Here is an 11,111-nt window from a genome sequence, read left to right on the forward strand (position 1 = left end):
CAACAGGTGCCCTCCTTAATACCCATCACCCAGTTACCCCATCCTCCCACCCCCCTCCCTCTGTAACCCTCAGTTTGTTTCCCGGAGTCCAGAGTCTCTCATGGTTTGTCTCCCTCTCTGATTTCTTCCCATCCAGTTTTCCCTCCCTGCCCCTATGGTCCTCCACGCTATTCCTTATGTTCCACATATGAGTGAAACCATATGATAATTGACTTTCTCTGCTTGACTTATTTCACTTAGCATAATCTCCTCCAGTCCCCTCCATGTTGAGGTAAAAGTTGGGTATTCATCCTTCCTGATGGCTGAGTAATATTCCATTGTATGTATGGACCACATCTTCTTTATCCATTCATCTGTTGAAGGGCATCTCGGCTCCTTCTATGGTTTGGCTATTGTCCACGTTAACAATTAACATGTAAAGTATGCCTCTGAAGTCAGAGATCTTTGTGTTGTTTATGTTAGGAAAACAAGTAGAAAAACTCTGAATCTCTAGTACCAGTAATTGCTTAAGGAAATTGAACTTCCGCGGTTTGGCTACTATGTAGTCATTGAAAACGATGCCATATATTGAAATATGACTGATAAAAGGAATTGAAAAAAGCACTTTATAAGAAATTGACTTCCAGGGAAAATGTAGTATTTCCTTCTGTTCCAAATACACCGGAGATTATACAAGAAGAGCAAAGCAGACGTGGGCAGGCTGGAGCCCCCACAGCCAAGGTTCAGGACCAGGAGCAAACCCCTCAAGTGGTGGGCAGGGCTCAGGCCCAGGAGGACACGCCCAGGCTCCCAGGGATGGGTTAAGCGCACAGGAGACCAGGGCCAGACCCAGCTGGCAGAGAAAACAGCCCAACCGCTGAACAGGGTCGGCCTGTTGCCTGGGCTGTCCCCACGCAGGGGCGCAGGTGGGGACGGCTAAGTCACCCGCTGTGCCTGGGGGTGATCCCCAGGCTCACAACGGAACGGGAGCCCCGAATGCCATCACCGGGGCATTTCGGAACCAGGGCTGGAGGCTGGAGGAGGCAACGCAGGGTGCGAGGCTGAGGACCCAGAAAGGAAACTAAAAACAAAGGTAAGCCAGGCCCGCGGACAAGAAGGCTCCGCCGCGGGCATTTCGACGGTTGGAGCACGAAGGTTCTCGGGTCCTGTGCCCCTGGGACCGGGGCTCGCTCGAGCCGCTGGGAGGCGCTAGGAAGGGGGACACGAAGGCCGGAGGAAAGCGCTAACCAAGGCGTAACGCGGAGCCGGACGCACTGCCGGGCATTCCCGCAGCGCGGAACGGGCAGGCGCGGCGGCAGGGCAGAGCGCCAGGCGGTCGGCAGCTCTCGGGTTCCGCGCCTCCGCCCGGCCAGCGAGGCTCTCCGGGAGCCGCTCCGCCGGCTCCGGCCCCGCGCTGCGTGCACGGGGCTGCCGGCCGGGAGCCTGGCCTCTGGCAAGTGTCGGAGCTCTCAGGGATGCTCTCGAGCGAGGAGCGCGAGGCCACCCGAGACTAAGCAGGACCCGTGAAGTCCGACCCAGGCGGGGCACGGTGGAACCCCGAGCACCGGGGACACGCGGGCGGACGCTGGCCGGCCAGGCAGCCACGGAGGCAGCGGCCGCGCGGTGAACAGGCCCGGCGGTGCGACGAGGACCCGAGCATCGTGGAGCATCGTCCTGCGCACCGCTGCGCAGCGCATGCCAGGGTTTGCTGAGGTCTGCTGAGATCCTTTGTCCTGGGGCCGCCGGGAGGCTCAGTCGGTTACACGTCCAACTCCTGGTTTTGGCTCAGGTCATGATCTCAGGGTCGTGAGATCGAGCCCCACATCAGGCATGGAACCTGCCTGGGATCCTCTCTAATAAATAAGTAAATCTTAAAAAATAAAAGACCACTTGTCCTTACTGTTTGAGGGTTAATAAGGCTTGCCACTGCTTCCCATTTTTTCCGTAGCTAGTGATGCCGGAGGCACTGAAAGCGTGTTCTCTAAAACGTGGTCAAAGAAGGATGTTCCAGACAGGAAGTACTTTCCCAAAGGACAGAACAGCTGCAGGGGCCAGCAGGTGGCTTGGATCACCAAAGCTCCTTGTCTGTGGTTAAGTGTCATTTCCACTGAAATTCCTTATTCTAAATCCCTACTCAATAATACTCAATTTTGTTAACTCTGAATTTTTTAATAAAGGGTGAGAACGTATCACCACGTCCTTGCCACTCTGTCAATAAATTAATGCAGGTTTATATGTTGCTTTCTTACTTGACACACGTCTGTGCCTGCGCTGATTTTCTGACAAAACTGAATTTCTGGATTTGTGAAACTCAACAGCAAGTGCAGGATGAAGCGGCCCCACCAGTGGAGCCAACATCTGGGAGCTCCTGCGTCGAGTACACAAAAGTCAAGGCAAATGTACAACCTTGGGCGAAAATGCGAGTATTTATTTTATTTCACAGCAATCAAGAAATTGAAGGTGTCACAGGTTTGGACTACTACAGTGTGTTTTTATGGTCAATCTCCTTGTCTTTCTGTAAATAAACGTCTGCTTCACTTGGACAGCCGGGGAGACGCCCTCTGGACCTTTCCCTGCACACACCCCCACCCTCCTAACTCGGATCCAGTCAGCACGCTTCATGCTGCTCAACTCTCTGCCGACCAGTTTGGTTCGAAATCTTCCTCAGCGTGAAAGACACTTACTTGTTCACACTGCAGTTCAAGCCACTGAATATGAACTTACGAGACGGGTAAAAAATAAGGTGTTTTTGTGTGTGTGAAAACAAAGCACAACTGCCCCCCTCAAAATTACACACGTGCAAGTGGAAGGACAAAAAGGCCCCGTCACACTTCCACAGCGTAGAGGCCAAGTAAGGATGCTATTACACTAGGAAATTCAGACGGCTCTGTACTGTGACCGTCCAAGTATGACGGATAGTGAAAACATAGCGTGGCCTCCTTACGTCCACTGCGGCCCCCCCCCGCCACAGGCCAGGGCAACAAGCTCGTCCTGCACCTGCCCTCTGCCTCGCATGTGCTCACGTGGTTCCTCCCCTGGGCCGGGGCCATGACGTGGGAGCTCTTCGGGAGCCACGGCCCCAGTCCACATCTGACGGGGGACTTCCACGCACAGGCTGCAGGCACAACAGACTGAAGATCGGACAGAACACAGAATGCTACTTTTAAGTCATTTCTTATGTTCAATAGAAAAGATAATGTATCAAGAAGGAACTGGAAAACACATCAGGGTAAAAACACTGGATCTACCTAGAAGATTCTATCAACTCACTTATAAAACTGTCAGAATTCAGGAAATCATTTCTCTACTAAAAGTCCATGATTGTCCATGAAAACATTATATATCCGTATTTCAAGATTGAATTTCAGAATCTTTCAAAGTGTCACCTCTTAAGTTGCTAAATATATATGCTTTCATAAGGACTTTTTTTTTTTGAAATTTGAAGAATGTTTCACTTCGGAATAACAATCTTGTTAAAATTTAGACAACTCCTCACAAACTATTCTTTTTCAAGCCCACATCGAGAGCCGGCAGCATTCCCTTTATTGAACACTGCACTTTTAAACACCTGCGTCTCCACTCACCTGTGGTCCTCCAGCTAGGTCCACACTGGACAGAACCAGGAGCATGGGCCTGGAAAGTGGACACTACAAAGTGAGAGCAGACCTGTTCTAATAAAATTCATAGCATGTTCCTGAGCACCCTAATTTATTTTTAAAAAAGTGAAATCTAGAAAGGAATATAATCTTGCTACTTGTTATAAAAATCTATTAGTTGCAACACTTTATAATCTTACATCCTGAAAAACTCGCTCAATGGGCTCATTCACATACTCTCCATGGAATCCAGACTTCAAGGCCTTCGTACCCTAACACTTGTAACTACTGTGAGAACCCAAAGGAGCTGCAAGCTTCCTCTGTCCAAGGGCCGACTGCACGGCGTTCCTCCTGGGACTTGGCTCCCTGCGCTCGAAGTGCGTGTCTTCTCAGGACTCTGCTCCCAGGGTCTCATGTAAGGCGGCTCCGGCCCAGGCCTTCTCAACCTCGGCACTGCTAAGGTTCTGGGTCACATCGTCCCTAGCGCAGGTGCTGCCCTGGTCACCGCAGGAAGCCCAGCAGCATCCCTGGGCTGCAGCCCTCCAAGGACAACCCAGAATGTCACCGACTTGGCCACATACCACATGGACGGCCACCGGTGGCCACGGCCCCGGAAGTAGAGCGTGCAGGGGGTGATGGTGCCTACGCGTGGACAGCATTGTTTATCACTTGGTTCCAAGTTATCACATTGCTTGAACGCTTTTTAATTACCAGTAACCACACAGATGACATGAACAACTCAGCAAATTAGGGAGAGCTCTGCACAGACACCACCGATTTATACTTTCACCAGGAAGACACTAAACATCCTACACAGACCCAGGTTGAACAAACACTCACACGGATGGTAGCATTTATTTTGAAGAGCAATTGTAAGGTGTGCTCGATGGCGCGAATGCTCCGTACAGACATGAGTGGGCGCTAATAAGGAAGCCCACAAACGACGACGCGAAGGAAAACCGAATTCCGCCAAGAAAACCACCACAACCGTTCCGGCATCACTCTTCTTTTCTTTTCCTTTCTCTTCTCTTCTCCTGTAGGGTTTTCAGGTCAGCCATCACATCCAAAGTCTTTCGGACCCACATAATCTGAAAACAACCATTGTGAGACGTGTTTAGAAGTGGGAAGCACACACAGAAAGAGAACTAGAACCCAGAGGCTTTAACACACATACCACAATGATCATGGCGTTGAGCAGCAGTGGTGCCGAAAACACTATGGAAATGAACATCCCCCGTGAATCGAAATACTGGTATTTTGAAAATAACCTGTTTTAGGAAAAAATTAAAAATTACTTGGCATAACAAAACAACGTCGTTACTGCTATTCTCTAACATGAGGCTTCTGGACAGCTCGTAGGTCAACGAGGGCACCTCTGCCGGCCCCGCGACCGAACCCACCCGCAGCTCATTCAGCAGCCTGCCCACACTGCCCCCGTCAGGAGCGCACAGTCAGTCCCACAGCGAAGAAGGCCGGGACCCAGGGCCCCGGGTAGGTGGTGGCGGGAGTAAAAGCAATCAACCCGAGGGTGTTCTGGGCCAAAGGAAACACTTGCGCACTCTGGTTAACAGCGATCGGACACCCACTGGAACGTGCTCCAACAGTAACAGCTCCCAGGCTTCTACGGGCCATCAGGTCCCGAGCTAGTCCGAGACGGGTACAGAGCCGGCACTCCGCCTGGGTGAACTCTCACCCGCCCGCTGCTTTCACACAAGGGGAGGCTCAGGAACACTGGGTCATTCAAGCTGCCCGAAGGCAGGGCCAGTAAATGGCAGAGGCCGGCCGATTTAGGCGTCCCTCTGCGGCCAGCACTGGAACGTGCAGATGCAGCACTGATGAAGTACCCCACAATTCATCAGCTCCCTGACCTGGAGCCAGTGGCTGTGAACCGGCAAGACAAGCCATGCTTAGAGCTTACGCTACAGGGGAAGGGGTTCAGATCATCAAGTCAAAACACACGTCATGACTGATGTTCTGGAGAGAAACGAAGCGGGAGGGTGTAGATTTGGGCGTGGACTGCAGGAAGGCTCCCGACGCTCTGTGTGTGTGAAGCCGGGAGCAGCGGCTGAGACTAGGCCGTGGCCACGCTGAGGCCGCTCGCTGCCTGGTCGAGGACCCAGAGGGGCCGGGACCCGGGGAAGCAGGGCCCGGCTCGGGAGGTGGCGCTGTCACCCGTGTGAGGGCAGGCACCGGTGGCAGTGGACAGAGCCACACTCATGGTGTTTCAAAGGCCAAGGAACTCCTGGGGAATCTCCATGTGATGAGAGAGGTCTCTGGCCTAAGTCATCAGGAGGAGAAGCTGCCAATGCCAAGACGGGGCAGAGTGCCTTGGGAACAGCTCTGGAAGGGGGCTGGGGGAGAGGTACTGTCCTGGTGCTTAGATGGCCCGGTGGCGAGGCAGAGGGAGGAAACCACAAAGAGCTGGACGAGGAAGCTGGCGGCACAGTGTCCTGGAAACCAGGGAGCTGGTGGTTTCAGGGGGCAGAGAGTCGAGGCCAAGTAACCCACAGACGGAGACTAACTGTGGGCCAGGTCCCACGCAGACCACATTGTCACGGACAAAAGCGTTCCTGCTCCGAGGTGGGGTGCGGGCCCCAGGGACAGTGACCCCCGTTCAAGTCTCCTCGTGAAGGATCCTGATGGGGGAGGCCACGGGGCCCCTCCCACAATAAGTGCATGCCTTCTCAGTGTGCCCAGCTGAGGAGACAGGTTCAGAAGGGAACAGCCAGGACGCAGGGGAGGAGGCGTCAGGGCCACAGCCGTACCCCGGAAGCGCAGAGCAGCGTGGCGGACAGGCAGAGCGAGGAAGGGCTCGTGCAGTCTGGCTTCTTCCGTGTCCTCAGTACCTGGCTGAGCAAGGAGGCCCGGGGGGTGGAGCATGAGCAGGTGTTGCCAGCCGGGGCGGGACTGCACACCATCTCGCGCAGCATTCAGCAGCCTCCTGGACACGGCCAGATATTTAGGCTCCGAGGGCAATGTCTTCAACTCCTTCCTGCTCAGAGACTAGAAGTTTTTCTTTTTTCTTTACATTTAAGAGCAATAAACATTTCAGCGCTTAGAAATGTCAGAACCATTTCAAGCTCACAGGTCGTATAAAAACAGTTAGTGGGCCAGATACTGGCTGTGGAGCATTGTTTGAAACCTGCGTCGACACACGTGTGAGGGTCCCAGCTGATGCACAAGGCTGAGGGTCACAGACGAAGCCCTGTCAGTGGGCACAGCATGTCCAGCGCACATGTGTGGATGTGGGTGCGGAGCTGTAACCAGGGGCAGGGCCTGACACTCGAGCAGGACGAAGTGAGAGCTGGAAACGGGGGCAGAGGACAAGCAGAGGGCGGGGATGCTGGACACGGTGGTGACGGTGCTCCAGGGCTGCCTGAGCGATCAAGGCCACAGGCATGGGGGTGGAGCTGCTATCTAAGAAGGGCGGCCCTGGGTCTCTGGGGGACCATGCTCGGAGGCCTCAAGAGGACTCGGCAGCTCCAGGGAGGGCCGAGGTCTCGCAGCACACCATCCGCAGCCCTGATCACACGTGGACCGCGTTCTCTCTAAAATGCCACTTTCTTTACTCTGCAGCTAGAGCTCCTTTACAAAAGCCCCTGAACTCTCTCACGCTGTCGTGAACTCTGTTAACTGATCTTCCAACCCTAAGAGAGCTGACAAGCTGTTCATTCCTCAAACCTAAAGCTATCAGTGCAGAGGCCCCTGGCCTCCCCGGGGCTCTAGCAACCGGTCTTCTCCTGCTTCTCTGACTCCCGCGGTCTGCATGCAATGCTCCCGTTGGACAAACCACTCTAGAGTGTGGTTCCTGACTACTGTCAAAATGAGCAGAGCGCTGGCCTACCTCCAGTTCATTGCTGCTACTTCGTTGATATATTCAGCACAATACACTAAAATTACTGGAAAAGAGAGAAACCACGTGTCAGGATTTGGATGACTGATTATTCATCATTACAGAATTATACATATTCTTTTTGCAATATGTTTAACATAAATACCACAGAATAGCAAAACTTTGATGAGAAATGTAACTTCTATTTTACGTAAAGTGTGAGGTCAAAATTGGAGAATTTTAAAATTACAGAACACATTCCTTTAACGGAAAAAAAATGAGGAAGGTCAAGACACATGAAAGCCTCGATGGTCTCAGTCAAACAGTGCAAAGCTGCGGAGCATCCAGGTCTGGTGCCTGAAAACCCAGTGTGCACACACATGCTACTCTGCCTGAGCTCCTACCTGACCCAGTCACGGTTCCCTCGTTCGAGACACCACACAGAACACGGCCGGAGCTGTGAGACCCGGTGCTTGAAGCGACCTGCTTTCCTCCCTCACGCTTGCACCCCCAGGGACACTCGTGACACCTGCCCAGCGGTCCTGGCGGCCACAGCCCTCCTGGAGCCCAGAGTCAGAAGCAGGCAGCTGTTCCAACCCTGACCTAGAGCCTGCTAACTACTGCGTGCTGCATACACCGACCTGCAGAACAACTGGACACAGCGGGTCACGGCAAAGTGCTGCCGTGAAAGCCCAATGCTTTCATTTCTCGGGGAAGTTAAAATGTGCGAACCTTCCTGTCCTTGACCAAAATCACAAAACAGATTACACCGGGCTTTGCAATGTCTTGACTCCTTCCTCCATGAAGGGCCCAAGGAGGCACATCAACAAAGCCAAAGAAGAGAGACAGAGAAGAGAGGAAAAGACAGGCTGAGACACAGAAGGCGTGGAGCAGAACAGCACCATCTCTGCCAGACGCTCCTCCCCAGGTGACAGTGTCATGAGTCTCGGCTGAGCCACCCGGGGGGCTGAGTGACCTGGGGGTTAGGGAACCTCTCCCTGTTTCATCCATAAAAGTGCGGCAAATGATGCTGCACTGAACAAAATCAATCGTGCTGGCCTGAGAGTTACATGAATCATAGAGTATGTGCACACATGTAGAACATCACCTACTTACTGTCCCAAGTGTGCAAAGTCAGCCCTCTCTTCACCCTCGAAAATAACAAACCCACAGAGTTAAGTTTACAAGCTGTTTCTAACCTGCCAGCTCACTGATAAGGCCGTCGCCTTCCTCCGAGCACACACCATGCTCGCTGCAGGGAGTGCTCATCCTGGCCCCCCCAGTACACACACGCTGCATGGCTCGCGCCCGAACGCCCTGCACACCCCAGTTTAAGTGTTCCTGCACAACTTGAACAGGGCCCCTTCACAGTGCTTCTGGCTGCTCCTCTTTTTGCTGCCTTGTACTTATCACAGTTGAGAGCAACACAACCATGTCTGAAATGACTTCATGAACGCTGGTGTTGCCCAACTAAGCTCTTCGAGGCTAGGGAGGTGTACCCCTGACGTTCCTTAGTACACGCCTGACCACAGCCCTCAGGGGCAGGCAGGAAGTGGCGACTCTCCCCATCACCTGCTGTACGGGAATACTTGTGCAACACAAACTCACTGCCTCCCTCTTTCCTAAGACAAGCTCTCACTGAGATGCTGCCTGGCACCTGGCCATATCACACAGCAACTGAAGTCACAGAACTGTTGTTTATTCTACTCACCTAAGCACAGGAAATGTCCAACCTGTACTTCGTACCTCTGGGATGACAGACATGTGAGCAGCAGGCACAGTATGTGGAAGACAGCCAGCCCTATGAGCCAGGGCTCGGTCCAGTCTGCCTGCTGTAAGACACACCGCTTGAAACTCATCATCTCATGGTCGTCAACTCAAACGGGGGCCAGGCTTCACGACTCCTGGGTCAGGGAGGGCAGTGGTCCCTCACTCCTGAGCATCCAGAGCCCTTCCCCAAGGCCTCACAGAAACAGGTGCTGGAGAAGGAAGGGGGAGGAGGGAAACGGGAACCCTCTACACTGCAACCGCGGTCCAGGGATTTTAAAGAGAAACGTCACTAGTTTGATGTTTGTGCACACAGAACTGACTGCACCATGGACTTGCCCCTTCTGTTTACTGAACAGAATTGTGTTTTTAAGGTTTCTAAGGATCATCATCCCATGACTTAGGAGGAAGTTAAGTGTCTCATTCAGGGGATGCACTTGGTTACTCCAAGACTTAAAACACTTTAGACTAATACTTAAGGCCTTGGGAAATCGGAGGCATCCCAATTTGCCAGATTTTATTTTCCCCAACCTTTCTAGCAACCTTCCAAATAGTACCAAGATGTTGTGTCTCCTGCACTTTACGGTGGGCATGTCTGCACCCCCAGATGCTCAGGTCCCCCTAGAGACGCTCAAATCCGCCCCCAGATGCTCATATTCCCCTCTTCAGATGCTCGGATTCCCATGTCCATAGGCTCAGATTCCACCCCCAGCCAGATGCTCAAATCTCCCCACAAAAACGCTCGGATCCCCCCAGATGCTCAGATTCCCCCCAAAATGCTCAGGTTCCCTCCACAAGCTCAGATTCCCAATGCAAACTCACACCCAAGCCCTGCCCTTCACTTCTCTCCAGCAGAGGAGGCGGGACCTGCCTCGGGGTCCCGCAGAGCCCTCTGGACTCTCTAGGTGTCCCCTGCCGCTCCTGCACGCCTCAGCACGGTAAACTGCCCACGACTACCTGTCCCCAACAACGTGCAGAGGAGACAAGAGAGCAAGGCGGAGGAGAGGGCGTGGACAGCGCGAGGGCAGCACCGGAAGTTCACGTCGCCCCACACCCCGGCAACTCCAGCCGCGGTGGGTCCACACCGCCCAGACCCGCCCCAGCATCCCGACAAGCCCTGCCCAGGAGCGTCCCGCCCACCGCCGAGCCCCGCCCACGAGCGACCCGCCCACCACCAAGCCCCGCCCCAGAGCGTCCCGCCCACCGCCAAGCCCCGCCCCCATGCCCCATCCGGTGTAGTTGGTATCGATAGCGGATGCGGGCAAACCCTGACTGGCCCCAACTACCGTCGCCCGAACCGGAGGTCAAGAAGGCAGCAAGTTACCGTGATCACGGCAGGAATGCTGACAGGGAAAGAGCTGACTGAGAAGGCGGACGGCATCGTCCCTGGAAAGGCCCACCCTCACCACCACCGTCTTGCCATCCCCGCCCCAGTTGGATAACACAGGGAACGCCTCCGGCGTCGCCTCTCGCGGGATTTCCACTTGTCGCGAAACCCGCTTAGTCCAAGACATCTCGCGATATCTCCCTGTGGGCCCGGTATCATGTCCACATCTCGCGGTATTTTAAAAATACGTCTAATAATGAAACTGGAAGTAGTTTTCCGATTGTCTTCCCATCCCGGCCCGGGGAGGAGGGAGGGTGAGAGTGTCTCTAGTTCTACCGTAGCCGGGTGGCGCTCTGGAGAACCAGGGGCGGTTGGGCGTCCCTGCCTGCTTCCGACGCCAACCCCGGATGACCGAGGGGGACAGGGGGCCCGAGGGGGACAGTGACCGCGCTCCCGGCGGACCAAAGGGGACAGTGTCCGCGCTCCCAGGGGCCCGAGGGGGACAAGTGACCGGGGGTCCGAGGGGACAGGGTCCGCGCTCCCGGCGGACCAAAGGGGACAGGGTCCGCGCTCCCAGGGGCCCGAGGGGGACAAGTGACCGGGGGTCCGA

General features: G+C 54.3%; 1 protein-coding gene across 3 annotated transcripts; it reads right to left on the reverse strand.

Moving 5' to 3' along the window:
• Positions 1–4,414: 4,414 nt before the first annotated feature.
• TMEM18 (transmembrane protein 18) lies at positions 4,415–10,601 on the reverse strand. Of its 3 annotated transcripts, none has more exons than XM_021697564.1 (5): positions 10,499–10,601; positions 9,119–9,236; positions 7,420–7,474; positions 4,750–4,843; positions 4,415–4,663 (listed from the first exon to the last, which is right to left on the reverse strand). In XM_021697564.1, exons 1-5 carry the CDS (start codon positions 10,553–10,555, stop codon positions 4,574–4,576), a joined length of 414 nt encoding a protein of 137 aa, XP_021553239.1. In that variant the 5' UTR covers positions 10,556–10,601; the 3' UTR covers positions 4,415–4,573. The 3 variants fall into 3 exon arrangements, with proteins under 3 accessions (XP_021553239.1, XP_021553238.1, XP_044774739.1); XM_021697563.1 differs by having other exon boundaries at positions 9,119–9,239; XM_044918804.1 differs by having other exon boundaries at positions 9,119–9,386; positions 10,499–10,571.
• Positions 10,602–11,111: the final 510 nt, after the last annotated feature.

Source organism: Neomonachus schauinslandi, chromosome 10 (assembly GCF_002201575.2).
Source record: "Neomonachus schauinslandi chromosome 10, ASM220157v2, whole genome shotgun sequence".
NCBI lineage: Eukaryota > Metazoa > Chordata > Mammalia > Carnivora > Phocidae > Neomonachus > Neomonachus schauinslandi.

Bases quoted from the DNA above. Each gene is read 5' to 3' on its own strand.
- TMEM18 (XM_021697563.1), bottom strand. From the start codon at position 10,555: ATGCCGTCCGCCTTCTCAGTCAGCTCTTTCCCTGTCAGCATTCCTGCC. The intron at 7,475-9,118 runs GTGAGTAGAATA...TCTCTTTTCCAG, and splicing joins TGGACATTTCCTGTGCTTAG to TAATTTTAGTGTATTGTGCT. The intron at 4,844-7,419 runs GTAGGCCAGCGC...TTCCTAAAACAG, and splicing joins GTAGCAGCAATGAACTGGAG to GTTATTTTCAAAATACCAGT.